At 41.0% G+C, this 14,440-nt stretch overlaps 1 protein-coding gene across 2 annotated transcripts in view; it reads right to left on the reverse strand.

The window, feature by feature from the left end:
- The window catches only part of LOC144768509 (protein NDRG3-like), a 355,018-nt gene that overhangs the window by 270,423 nt on the left and 70,155 nt on the right, over positions 1 to 14,440 (reverse strand). For both annotated transcript variants that reach the window (XM_078652237.1, XM_078652236.1), the window contains exons 4-5: positions 10,090 to 10,195; positions 1,612 to 1,732 (exon numbers count right to left, since the gene is read on the reverse strand). In XM_078652237.1, the coding sequence (XP_078508363.1) occupies positions 1,612 to 1,732; positions 10,090 to 10,195 (227 nt within the window). The remainder of the gene's footprint in view (positions 1 to 1,611; positions 1,733 to 10,089; positions 10,196 to 14,440) is intronic.

Raw genomic sequence — 14,440 nt, forward strand, 5'->3', positions numbered from 1 at the left:
AGACGGAGGGCGCTGCATCTAGTGGACGATGCTGTGCTTCCTCCTACCTCACGCAGGCCTGTGGTGCGATAGCCCTGGAGTCCGTACTGTGGCACGTGGCGGATGCTCCTGTTGCTGACGGGGTCTGTGAAGACTCCTTTCCCGCTGGTCCCTTCGCTTTTCTCTAGGTCCTTTCTCTCCTCTTTCCTGATTCTTTCCTTTTCTTCTCTTCTGCTATCCTTGCTGTTCTATTGCCTTTTCCTAGGCACCTGGTTGTAAGTTGGACCACTCTGGTCCGGTAGTTTTATTAGTTCTGGTTCCTGGTCTACACTTGGCCCTAGGGGCTAGCTTTTATTGGCAGTGACTATTGGGCATGACAGAATGCTATTTCTATCTACTGACGCGGACGGCCCTATTGGGTTGTAGGCGGAACGCTGTGTATAATGTTGAGAAGCAAACACGCTTTGCATGTTATTTTACTGCCTTTCCTCTGACGCGGCTGGCCCCTATGGGGTTGTAGGCTTATCGCCGTGTATATGTCACCCTTTTTTGCTTACTCCCTTCTTCGGGGGTGAAATAAAAACAGACTTTAAATATAAAATGTAGTGAGGAGGCCATGTGATACAAACAAGTAGCTTAATGTGTCTGAATTGTATAACTGTAAACCTCCCTGCCTCCTACCGCTTGGCAATACCAGGGTCTCAGACTGCAAATTATTCACCCAAAATAACTTGAACATTAAAGTGCAGCAGTTCTTCAAAAAGGGATGCTTTAGAATAAAGGATATGTTATTGTTCATGAAAAAAGAAGACTCAGAAGAGCTACTGTTTCCATCAGAGAACCCCTCCCAACCATCGGAAATGGAATTCCAATGTATTATATATACTATTGGACATTTTAAAACTTTGTTCATATGAAGGAGTTTGAAATTGAAGGCAAAAAAGTTGCTATCCTCATATTACTATGTGGGAGCACCACAAAAGCATCAAACAGAATATAGTAGGTACTATTGGAGGACTTGAATATCAGAAAAGCTCACATTTTTCAGCAAAATACTAAAAATATATATTATACATATATATTTGTGATTTAAGCTAAATATTTCATCATTTATTATTTCATCATTTATTTGAGGAATGTTTCTGTATTTTTTTCAGTTCAATTAAATTACTCAGATTCCAATAATGAATGAGTGAGGGTCCCCAGATTCCAATAATTCAGACAAGATCCCCGGATTCAAGTAATGGCCAACTGGGAGTCAACAAAAGTCAAACTGTTAAGGACCACTGATCTACAGTCTTACTTCCAAGTGCCATTGTCTTATTCTCTGTCGATCACATCTTCCAATGCCCCAGTGGGTCTCATTAATCTAGTAATTGTTCCCCTTTACCTCTATTCAAACAGCATATACTCTCAGATATTGGATTTCTTAGTCTGCCTTGTCTCTGTATTCTGTACATAGTGCATGATAGTTCAAGCAAGGCAAAGTTCTTAAAACGATTAAATAGAATCAAATTGACTGAGAACCTAACAAAAAGACAGTATACTTGCTTTTATGGAGACTAAACATAAACTGTGCCAGTAATGTCAGTTAAAATAATAACTACAGGAGCATAAACAAGAGTAACTCACCCTGTTGGAAATGGGGGTGCTCCTTCCTGCTGACCAGGAGCATCAATGTGGCACACAGCGAAGTGCTGGGTAATCTCTTGCATGTCTTCAAAGTTAAAGAAGGTGTTGAAGCAAGATTTGTCTGGGAATGAAAAAAGTATGTTACTATAGGTATAAACTTCAGTGCTCTCATTCAATCAACCCCATTCCCATTGTTTACATTTCCAATGTCTGATGCTTTGCCAAAGTATCTTGGAAATGGAAGCACTTGCTATGCATAATTTGAACTCAGTTACTTTCACTCAATACTTGCCAGTTTCCACTCAAGTTCACTCAGCCCAAACAAATAACTAAATTTAAGCTAGAGAGCAGAGCAGGCTTTGGCAAAGAAGTGAGGATAAGGAACTTGCAAATCACTTTCATGCTGCGCAGAATTCCCAGGTATAAGTAGAGTAAGGCCATAGAGCACATACAAGTGCAGATTAAATTTAATAAAACTATCATGTGCCTTGGCAGTCTGAACAGAGAATTGGCTATACAGTAAATTGTGCGCTCCGAGTAATACATGATGGTCCCGCCAACGGCAAAGTACCAAAAGAGAGAACAATTACATCTGAGAAAGTAGGTATTGATCAAAGGAGAAAGTGCTCTTACCATCAACAGAAGCAAAGTACAGAGAAGAGGGAACATTAAGAATAAGCTATTCACCCAGCATATTAATACCAAGGGATAGATGTATGAAAGTTTAAAATAGAGATTTCAGAAAAGTGTTTTTTTCCGAATCAGTTTTTTGGTAATCGCAAATCTTAATGTATTAAATATTTATTGTTAAATTAGCGATTCCCAGTGGGTCGCAATTCCACTTATCAATATTAACAAGGTAGGTCACAATTTGAGATACGTTAGGAATGAGCCATCACATCGATGGTGGTCGGCTGGGGTCAACAGACCACCCCTGTTAACAATTGCTTTTGAATGCAACTTTTTTTTTTTAATCTAACGTTGCCCTTAAAGTGTTAACAAAAAAAAATTCAAAGTTCAACTTACATTTTTTAAGAGCAACTTACTCTTAAAAAATATTTTTTTCAACATTAACTTCCTGCTTGCAAATCTTACTACTATCTTTGAATAGTCAGCAAAAAATGTTTGGTGACAAAGATGGTCATAAAATATTAGTACATACTAGTACAAATTGTTATTTGGAAGGGAAGCCCTACACACACCACCCTTCCAAATACTTTGGTATGTAGTCACATACTAAATTGTGATTTTGGTAAAGTGTTACCGAATCACACTTTGGGTTTTATACATACCAAAATTCATTTTTGGAGGTTGCAAACAGTGAAATTCAGTGAATCAGCCAATTTACGAACGCGAAAAAGCTTAGTACATCTGGCCTTAGTTCTTATGACATCACTTAACATTAGAAACATCCACATTCGAATGACAAGATGGAGGAATTTTTCATTACAAGTTTAATTCCAGAGGGAATCTTTAGCGTTTACATTCTTTACCATCACTTGCTGGTATTATCCACAGATATTAGCCACCAATTGTCTCCAAATTGACATTGGTAAGTCATCGAAAGACGATTTATTTTACCACAATGATGTTCAATAAACTAAAACACTCTCCTAGCCCAAATCAGAACCACTGGGATGTCCTGGCCCCAGAAGTTCTTGATCTTTTTCAGCACTCATGGCAGGAAGGTGTACGTGTATGAGTCCTGTGTTCCACTCCACCCAGAAAGCATACAAGTGTTCTAGCGGCGACTCAAATGATCAAAACCTTCAACACTGTTCTTGGCAATGGCAAAAAGATCTAGCTAGGTTTCCCCCCCAGTGTTGGAAGATGCTCCAAGCCACCTCAGAATGCAGATGCCCCTAATGTGCCAGACACCACCCACTCAGATCGTCTGTTATGCAATTCAGAGAGCATTCTAGGTAGTTTGTGCTCAGGGAAATGCTCTGAACGCTAATCAACTCCAGAGGTGCTGAGCTTTCTGGCACAGGACTCAAGACACATCTCTTCCCTGCTTGTTGCAATACCACTTTGGCAGTCCACAATTAAAACCTGCACCCACCTCTCCTTAATGCAAGGAAGAAAGGCCTTGAGATCCAGACAAATTCCAGCAACTCAAACAGTGATATGAAACTGAGATTCTGTAAGAGACTGGAGTCCTTTGATCTCCAGCTCCCACAGATGACCTTTCCAGCCCAGCAGGGACACAACTGTTACCAACATCAGCTCTGGGTGAGAAAGGGTGAGGGGCCTGCCACTGGACCAATTGCATATGAGCAGTCGCTACTGCAGAGCGAGTTGCCTGCTCTGAGCTCTGGATGACATGACAGTTTTCGTTGATGCTGAATCCACTGGAACCTCCGTTTTTATTACAGCGAACCTACGTGTGTGGTGTGTTACTATCTAGGAAGATGCAGGTGGCTAAAATGTCAAGAAGCCTCAGAGAGCCAGAATGGAGGCTAAAATATCCGGGTCATTGTCTCAATGCCCTAGACTCACGGGGGGGGGGGTGTCCCCCAACTGCACTGTGCACAGGATAACTCTAACGAACATCTGAAAAGGGGTCATGTGACCTAGGCACGCACCACTTTTGCAAACATTGAAGGGTTACTGGCGAGGCCAAAGAGAAGCACTGCACACTGAAAAGGCTCCTGGTCCAACTTGAACCACAAATAACATGATGTATGACAATACATGTCCTGTAGGCCCAAAGGCACCATCCAGTCCCCCACGGCCAGGGCACACAGGATCTGTGCTAGCATGAGCACTTGGACTGTGTCCTTCCACAGGAAAGCATTTTGAGTCTAAAGGGTCAAAGCATGCCTATAGTGAGATTTCCGTTTTTCAAAGCGTGAGGCTCCTCTATTTAGAAACAAGCAAGTGAAAATAAACGTGTAGTGAAAAATTCTAGAGACAGGGATGAGAGGAAACAGATAAAAGGAAAAATGAAAGCCTGCGATCAGGATGGCAGCGAGATCTGGCAAGGGTGTTTGAAGGGGTGAAAATAACCTTATTTGTAGCCTTGTCGTATGTGGCAGTTACACGTAAATTACAGATTTTCCAACCATTAGAGAAGCGCATTAAAGCTATCGCATGTGGGGCCTGAGAGGTAGGGTGATATTGGCTTACCCTGGGTTAATGGCCAAGCTGCCTACGGAGGCAAGATAGAAAATAACCGGCGTGGGACCATTTAAGTAAAGGTCTGGATGAGGTATGAGGGATGAAGTACCGGAGGGCTGAGACCTACACTGGGTAGAATTTATATAAATAAGGAGAGATAGGTAGTTGGAAGTAACCACGGTGTGCAGGACGAGCGCGATTACCGGGTAGCAGGGTTCCAAGATGATGATAGTTCTAGTTGGAGCAAGCCGCTTGTGTGGGTTTGAGTTAGATTCCACCTATCTCTCCTTATTTATATAAATTTTACCCATTGTAGGTCTCAGCCCTCCGGTACGTCAATAGAGAGCAGGAGCGCCTCCCTACGCCACCGTGTGACTCATCTAGGAGATGACAGATGAGTTTGGTGTGGTCTCCGCATTGACGAGAAGGAATAAAACCAGATTGGTCTGGTTCAATAAGCCCAGGCATGAGGGGACTGAGACTGTGCCAAGACACTTGCGAAACGTTTTGCATCAATATTGAGCAGCGACATGGATCTGTAAGACCCGCAATGGGTCGGGTCCTTACAAGACTTGGATATTACAGAGATGGAGGCTCCTAACAGACTGTGTCAGAGTGCTCGAATCAGAGAAGGAATTGAAAAGGCACAAATGAAGGGCGCCATTTCGGAGCATGAGGTGTTATAGGACATAGCAGTAACCAACACTAAGTGGGTGGATTTCTTGAAATTAAGTGTTTCATCTGGTAACTTGTGGTGGTGTTCCTCAACAGTGATAAGCACACTCTTCAAGGACATTTGTGTTTATTAAAATGCAGTCAATTAGTCCACCAACTCAATAACTCAATGTTTGGAAAAGCCAGGTAATCCAATACCTTGGAAGGATTAATTTGAAGCGTTCCAGAAGTGTTTGGGGGGATTGGTGCTTGTAGGTACAGGCCTGAAAGGAAGACATTTCTTTGGTTACATTCTCTTGGTTTTGAAGGAAGATCTGTCCACAAAGCATTTACCCGAGATTGTTCAGGTGGAAGGGTGGCTGTTGGATGGATGAATGAATGAGGCGAATTTGTTATAGCGTGACAGCTATGCAAAAGTGTCCGGCGCTGAACAGAAAAACGGGTAGGGGGAGCTAGAAGATGTAGCTAAGTTTTAAAAAGCCACACTTTCAGTTTTTTTTTTAAACTGACATTTCTTAGAGGGACTGGAGAGTGACCAGGAGTCTGTTCCAAACCTGTGCCCCCTGGAAATCAAAAGATCGGCCACCCATCCAGGCCAAGGGTACTTTGGGAGTACGGGCAGGGTAGGAATGCATGGAAGTGATTAAGAAACCTAGAGTGAGATTTGATGTGCAGCTGTCTTGTTTTAATACACAAATTCTTGGTGAGAATGTGGACACATCTCTGTGCTTAGACTAGAGATTACGGATTGTCAGTTTGACAAATTTACTGATCCATTGATACGCGATCAAGTTATTTGTCATTGTGTTAGGGGGCAGTGCTTACATAAGAGAGAAGTAATGATGAGTTCACAGTTGGCTATGTCTCCAGAGAGCTTAGAGCGAATGAGATCTATTTGTCCACCATTGATAAGGAAATGTTGGCATGTTGGTGGGCTGTTTAAAAATTCAGTCCTTACGTGTGGAGGAACAACATTTTTGATCAAACCTTTGTTGGCAATTTTGAGCAGTGAGAAAATCAGGGATCAACCACCTAGGATTGCTGGTTACCCACTAAGTTGCTCCAGCATAATTTTGAGGTTGCTCTCATTCGAGGGGTGAAGAAAGCAAAGACTGATTTGTCAAGATTCCCTTGAATGGCATCTGAGGGTGAGGCTTGTGATGAGAACGATGAAAGCTATTTTATTACGTCCATTGATCTTGAAGGGATGAGTGATTTCGGAGGAAGAATGGAGGAAAGAAGGTGGTGTAGATGAAGGTATGAAGATTCCTTTGACTTATGTTGCTGAAGGTTGGCTGATGGAGGAGAGTGGTTAAAGTGAGGGCCAACCTTTTTAGAAAATTCACTCAGAATGATCTGTGGAAAGTTGAATACTAATGTGAGGAGAGAAACGTGTGCAGCCAGTTGGGCGTACAATCATTAAGACTGCACACAAGGGGCATTTGGGTAGCACTTTCACTGTGCTGCAAAATCCCACTGAATATTTATAGTGTGATCGGGGGAAAACTGGCATAGATTTGGAGGGACCATTCAATGCTTAACCTGCACATTCACATTCTGCTTTAGTATTAATTTTTATTTTAATTGGCCTGAGACAAGGTTTATTGTGGAGCAAAAAAGTGTGATGGATTTTCTTAAGGATGTTTTCTTGCAAGATTGGTTTCCACAGTACTTGGTTTTGAATGGAGTGCAATTTCTTGGTGATGAAGTTGAACATTTTCTATGGTCAGGGAATGTGAAACACTTGAAAGGTTATGTTTATCATTCTGAAACCAACGGTTTGGTTGAGCGCATAGATTGAGTTTTGGTTCAATGTGTGCAATGGGTCGTTTGAAATAAGTGAGTGTTTTGAAATGCTGTGCGTTCGATGCAGTGGTTTTATCGAACCAGTCTGCATTCTACCACGTAAGTGTCACCATTTGAATTACTTAGAGGTCGTAAACCTGCCACTAAAGTGTGTCCGAGTTGGATGCTAAGTGGGTGAAATGTGGGGTATTTGCTTGAAACTTTGGATGACCTGGTTAGAAATAACGTGTAAGATGCTCAAAACAGACAAAAGGTTAGTTTTTTACAAAAGAAAGAATGTGAAGACTAGTGTTTAAAGTGAGGGATGCAGTCCGAATCAAGAAAGGATATTTTGTAAAGAAAGGTGAAGCGATGTTTGTAAAACCAGTGGTCATTGACAGTGTGTGGTAATGCGGTACGGGTCAATAGTAGGAATTGGTGTATTGTGGAGAGAGTGGTGAGATGTTTTCCATATATAACTTTATTCGGAGTCATAACAAACATCCATAAAAGCATTTACACATATAAAAAAAAATGTCAAGTTCGTTTCACTACGTTTAAAAAAGCTTAAAAAGAATATTATCATATGAACAAGATATTAAAAGGCGACTAATTAAATTCCCTCAGGTACGTATAAATTATAGATGTAATAGGAAATTGCTATAAGATCCCTCCTCCTCAAAGTTCCATTATACACTTATACAAATCTAATTCTAAAATGGTTAAAATGCATTAGGACAGTGTTCCTCGTACTCCCCTCCAGATTTTATTGTTCCTAGTTACCTTAGTCACCATGACTCATTGATGTAGATCCCCATTATTATACTCTATATGGAGCTGTTGTCATCTACTTTCTAGCATAAAAAAACTGCCCAGAGGAAAGATGACATACTGCAGCAGATCTCTAGAGTTGGCAACGACTGCAAGTACAAATGAACAGGACGTCAATAAAAAAATATATATATTTAAAAAAAGTACAAATAAGCTTTCTATATTTAGAGTAAAATTTGCACAAAACAACCACATGCATGGTGTTCTGGCGCACCTGCCATCACACAGACAATTTACCAGATCTGTTGCCCAATCATTCATTATAGGAAAGGTGCATAATCTGTGAAAATATATCCAATCTTAGGCGTTGAAGCACAAGCCTATGCGTGAGTTTAAAACAGTTGTACGGTAAGGCTGCATATTTAAAGTGTTTAATATCATTTAATTGTGTAAAACAGAAGATTTTGGGAGTTCAATTGTCAAACTAAGCTTTGCCAGATGAGCCACCACCTCTGTTTTCAACGTCTTTCTGCTGATGGTAACTAGTGTCTCCGGTTTATCAAAATATTCTGGATGGGCCAGGTCACCAAGGAACCGCTGGACATACATCAGCAATGGACTTTACTTATATACACTTAATTTCAGACAGTCTGTAATTATCACCCGGTTGAGATCTGTGCAGAGTGATATCCATATTTTATGCCACAACAGAATTGGTTCTAGCTTAATTAAATTAGTGAGAAAGGGGGCGCAGAGTTTGTAGTGGAGTACAAAAGCGGAGGTGCTTTTAAGAGATGCTAAAGGATATTAAAAAAAAATACTTTGTTACTTGCATCTCAGCACATCTCTGGTATCCCCATATGCGCGCCCCGTAAAGTGCTATACTAGTGCATTTAGCTTTATATATTTTCATCCACATTTCTTGGGGGTTTGTGCCAAGTCTACTGGCAAAGCCTCTAACGGCCCAGCATGCGCTACATGTTGTCCTTTCAAGGGACAAGGTGATGTTTTGGATTCTAAAATAGAGCATGGTTTTGTTTTGGTTGGCTGGAGTACATGGGTGGAATGACTTCCGTGGGGATTTAGATCAAGTGCTTTTTTTTTTAAAGTTATTTGAGAATTTAATCTATTATAATATTCTAGTTTTATTTATATTTGGTATGAGCAAGTTTTATTTTTGTTTAGTTGTGTTACGGGAAGATGTAATGTAGTAATAGGGGTACATGCATGAAATCACAAATACTTAGAATATTAAATATAATGTTACTTTTGAAAGTAGATTCAGTTGTTGTGAACGAGCACCATTGCAGTAGCACGGACAGCTCCCACCTTTACTGCTGTTAATTTTTGAACGACACGTTTCAAAGGCAGTTGTGTGTAATTACAGAGAGCAAGAGGAAAAATACCGACAAATAAGAACAGTAAAAAAGTGAAGGAAGAAAATGAATTGACACAGTAAGTTCTCCAGCATTGACTTCTGCTCCTTCACATTCTAAACACTTTAAAGTTTGCAACGCAATACAATTTAAATTTGCAGCGTCAAACCAGCAAGTGCCACTTGATTCTACAAACTGTACAAGGAACCCAATAAATCAGTTTGAATTGTGCACCTCCATGTCTTAAGCCATCCCTCTGAGTGATGAGTTGCCTGAATTATGCCTTCTACCCCAAGTCACCTTTGACGAGTAACCCTTGACTTTTATTTTACCTTACTACACCCTGAAAATCCCTTGGCAACACAGTGAGCTTGCAGTGGTACCAAGGTCAGTTGTATTACTCTCCACAAAGATTGCCTGCCAGCTCTTGAGTCATACAGGCTGTGATGAACAGGAAATGACAGATCCACAGAAAGCATTTAGGCATTATTGTACATTCTTTCAAGCATCTCAATGCTGTTGCATATTTCACAGAGTAGTAAAGTATTTGTGGGGTCTGGCACAAGCATGTAGACCCTACACAGCACTGCTGTCTAATCCAATGTTTCTTTATCAGCAATTAGTTGCATTTCTATTACCCATGGTTCAGGTATGAAATTACAAAGCCCCCTCCAGGAAATGTAATGCACACTTGGCCTGCTTTCGAGAGCAGTTTAAGTTGGAACTGAAACTATTTGCCCTTCTAACTTACGGTTGAGGCCGATGTCATGGTATGTGAGAATGACAGGTCTGCTTCCCTTTGGTGTTCCACGCATGGTGATATGCAGAACTCCATGTGCAGTTTCAATGTTGTGTTCCTAGGAGTAAAAAGAGGAAAAATCACTAGTTTAGAACATCCTCTAAAACCTGCAACAAAAGGTTCATTCCTTCCTCAAGAGATCTATTCATCATCAGAATAGTGCGAGATTCTATGAAATAATGCAAATAAATACAAATTCAAAATATAAGAGAAAACTGTTCAAACAGTAAAATGGTAAAACTGAGGTCTAACATGAGGAGCAACCCCAAACATAGGCTTGTGTTGCCCCAAATATCAAAGAACAGCAATTTCACCGAATTATTTTTAACCTTATCAAGGTCATAGTACAGTCCTGGTTGATATTTATCACCTGCCACCTTAGAAAATAAGTTAAGTTTCCACCGCACCTTACATAGATAAAGCATTGTTTTTTGGGATGAAGTAATAGGCCTAATTTTGCTGTTCTCCTTGCCTTCAAAAATCAATTTGCAGTGCAAAATTGTATTTAGCAATCTCTCTATTCTTACATTAAACCCATTAGAAAGAGGGTTTCTTTAAAAGTAGAAATGGCACGCTAAATTAAAAATATCTGCACAACTTATTAACAATGTAAGCGGACTCAGATTTTTTTTTAATGAAAAGCCAACGTAGGTGAGAAGGGCAGAGGAAGAGAATATTTCATTGTGCTCCCCAAAGCTTGACAATTAGACAGGAAGAGAATCTAGTAACCCTCAACGAGTGCCTAAATCTAGAATGAAAGTGCCAAAAAAAGTTGAAATTTGGAATAGTTCAAGTTTAATAATGGAGACAAAGGTCCTTATTAGGCCTTAGCAAAATTATATGTAGGCCAGCATAAGCTTGCTAAGACAAATCCCGCCATTACACCACTTTGCATAAATATGCGCCATTCATGTAAAAATTTACTACAAATGGTGAAAATCGAGGTAATTTGAGGCAAAAAACAAAGCAAAAGCACAGGAACAAAGGAACATGAGGGGCTCTTACTGTTGCTTGTGTTTAAATGCATCCAAGCACCAAAAAAGGATTAATTTCACACTAAAAATATAGCACAAAATGGCGGATTTGGATGCTGCATAATTAGAAGTAATTTTGCTACAATTTCGCGTAATTTACATGAAAAGAAATTATGCAAATTTCGCGCACCCCTAGGACTGAATATGAGTGGGTTGCTGTTTTAGGACTCCTGTGTAAACCCAAGTTTACGCAGGGGTCGGAATTAATGGTTGGGTGGTATTTACCACATCCAGCAATTACCAGGCGAGGTAAATAGCTCACCCTTAAATTACGGCAGGTCAAACCTGCTGGCATTTAACAAGGGAAAAGTGAACAGCCATGGACTGTACCTTGTGAATTTTGGTTAGGGTTAGGTGCAACAGACATCACAATCCTCATGTTATTCCCCAGAAACTCGCAATAGAGGTTATATTGCACCTGATAAATAATGACCCCCATATCGCACCTGATAAATAATGTACCCCAGGTAGAGTTTATCTGGTGCAATAAAAAGCACCTAGTTTCTGACAAAATTGAAATCAGGGCCCAAGGTTTTTTAAACTATCACAATTTCCCAGCTTCAGCCACATATTTATATCCCTTAAAAGCTAAAGTGCACTCAAATGCAAACCTGCATTGTTTTTATAATACATTAGTAAATCACATGTTAGAACGAAAGGCTCCCACGGTTTGGTGGAATATCTACTTTCATGTATTTTTTTGCATTATTAAAAATACATTTTATTTAAAACAATTTCCAGGGGAAGCGCTATTTTTCTCATGCATGGTTTCCTTGATCGTATTCAATCACTTACCAATTACTCAACGTAACATTTTATCCCTCCATCACTTTGAGTCGGCAAATAAGATTCTCATGCTACATTCCACAAGTTACCAACAACTTAATCTTGTTGCTCCATTTTCTCATCGACCCCGAATACAAATAACCGGTCTTGCTACCTATTTCCCCGGTTAAAGGTACTCCATGTCAGTTGCAGAATTGAGTGTTGTCTGTAGGACCAGAAAAAATCCTTAAACGCTACAACCATCCTATTCGTTAATGCCAAATGCATGCACATCGCCGTAGCTCTGTTGAACCCTTCTACAGGCTTATTGGCTTTAAAAGGTGATTAAGAGCCGTTATGTGAGGTCTCATGCCTCACTTATCTTAACATTTTCATTAAGCTAGATATGAACTGTAAAGTACTGCTCCTGTTGACCACAGCTGGAAAACATTAATGGCAAAACACCACACAAAAATTAAATCGGACATTCAACACAAGGTATTTAGTTCCACAACGTGGTAGACTTATGCCCATTGCGACAAATTAATATTCAAGTCAGTCACGTATTCAGTAGTGCTGAGGAATTATCAACATGTTACCCGAAAGCTCCTCCAAGACATTTAATGAGGAGCAGAGTTAGTAACCAGATGTTTGCACAAGTACTGCACATCAGTCTGAAACTAAAGTTTCACATCATCTTTCAAAAACTCTACAAATCTTATGCCAAAATCCTTAGCGCACCCTTTAATTCCGTTTACATTTTAAACCAATCCAATAAGGATAATTACACATTTTCAAGACTAACATAATACTGACCCATATTTTAAGGCCACCGAGGCTCTGCCGGAGCAAGTCTTTTGTGCTGGGGTGAAAAAGCTTTTAAAGGTAAGCCTATCAGAAGCCATTAAGTCCCAAGTCTCTTGAAACATGCTAAGCTAATATCAGCCTTCCCAATGAAACACCCCCAATCAGTTTGTGACAGTTTGCCTTTTAGACCAGCAATGTTTCAAGATACTATCGTCAGGTTGTGTGCCCCCTGTAAGTTAGGTGATTGAGCACCCTCCCTGGGTAAAGTTAGTGTTGGCACCTGAAGAGCACTCAAGGGTGCCACACCTTTATCTAGTTCCGGGGGAGAAAGGGTAACAAGCTGAGGCCGTTCGTTTTGTGGTTCAAGTGAAGGGCCTGTTTTAGGCCCCAGTCAGTCTAACCCATCAAGATTGCTTAAAGCAGAAAACCTGTTACTCCATGAGAACCGACAAAAAAAATACATTGACTACAAGAACCAAATTGGTTATCTGGTGCATGGGGTTTATAGAAGTATCCGAATGTGAGCAAACACATGTTGGTGTTAATTCGGCCAAAAGTCTCCTGCCATCTCACACTTCTTACAGATTGGGGTCCGCAAAAATTCAACACAGTACAGTCTCCCTACCTTCTGGACTGGGCAACCCAACCTACCCTATGCACCAGTATTATCTTATTTATATTGGCAGGGTTGAACGGTTTATGCTTAGTAAGCCAGCCCAAACTTTTGTTTTGCAACACCACCCAGGATGATCACTGCGATTCCTTAAGGGGAATGACTCCAGGCAGGACAGAAGGACAGGAGGCCGGAGGCCGGTCCATTCGCTCTCTGAACAGAATGGAGTATGTTCCAGAATGCATTGTTTTTGCAGACTTCGATGGGCCTGGGTTTTGTGTGGGCGCGTGACAAGAGCGCAAGGTACAAACCTCTGCCACCTGGGGACCCAATTTGCCAAATCCATTTGAGGCGTCCAAAGAGCCATCAGAGTCTACAACTCTGGCACTTACACGCTTTTGATTTGTGATACCCACCCTGCTGCAACTAGCAGGATTAACATAGTTGGTTGTGATTGGCAATGTTATCGGGGCATTTTCGTGGGTAATCCTCTTAGTAGAAATGATCGCCAATCTGCTTTCGAAACAGCTTAGCTGCTCCTTAATCAGTTTAAGTTTATCCTCTAGATTAGTACAAAGTTTCTTGCAGAGCATGTTGAAGCCAAACATACCAGGATTCTCTAAATCGAGTGACTGTTGGCTCGACATGGCCAGAGTTTTGTATCGCAGCTGCAGGGAGAGCTGGTTGAAATGAGTAACCTGGGTTTTGAGGTTTTTGGAATCTTTGCAGTGCTTGCCTAGCTGATTGAGTTTGGAACCTTGTTTTACAGTGCTGGCTGAGAGTGAACCTGGTTTCATTTTCCTTTCATTTTTCACTGCCGGCTCATATGGGCTGTGACTGTGGCTAAGGCCAAGGGAGAGACCGGGCCATGCATGGATCAGATGTAGCTGCCGTTGGGCTGGACGGGCTGGATAGGCAAGATAATGATTCTCCTTCCATTCCCCCTCCCCACGATCCAGATGCAACTGCCATTGAAGGCGATTTTCTTCCAGGGGAGGTTAGGGAAAGAGCAGATTTTACAGACTCCGAGGGGCTCAGCTGTAAGACATGAGGTATTGGGCCATTCCCCAACCTAAGGGACAGC

The sequence above is a fragment of the Lissotriton helveticus genome, chromosome 7 (genome assembly GCF_964261635.1).
Source record: "Lissotriton helveticus chromosome 7, aLisHel1.1, whole genome shotgun sequence".
Lineage (NCBI taxonomy): Eukaryota > Metazoa > Chordata > Amphibia > Caudata > Salamandridae > Lissotriton > Lissotriton helveticus.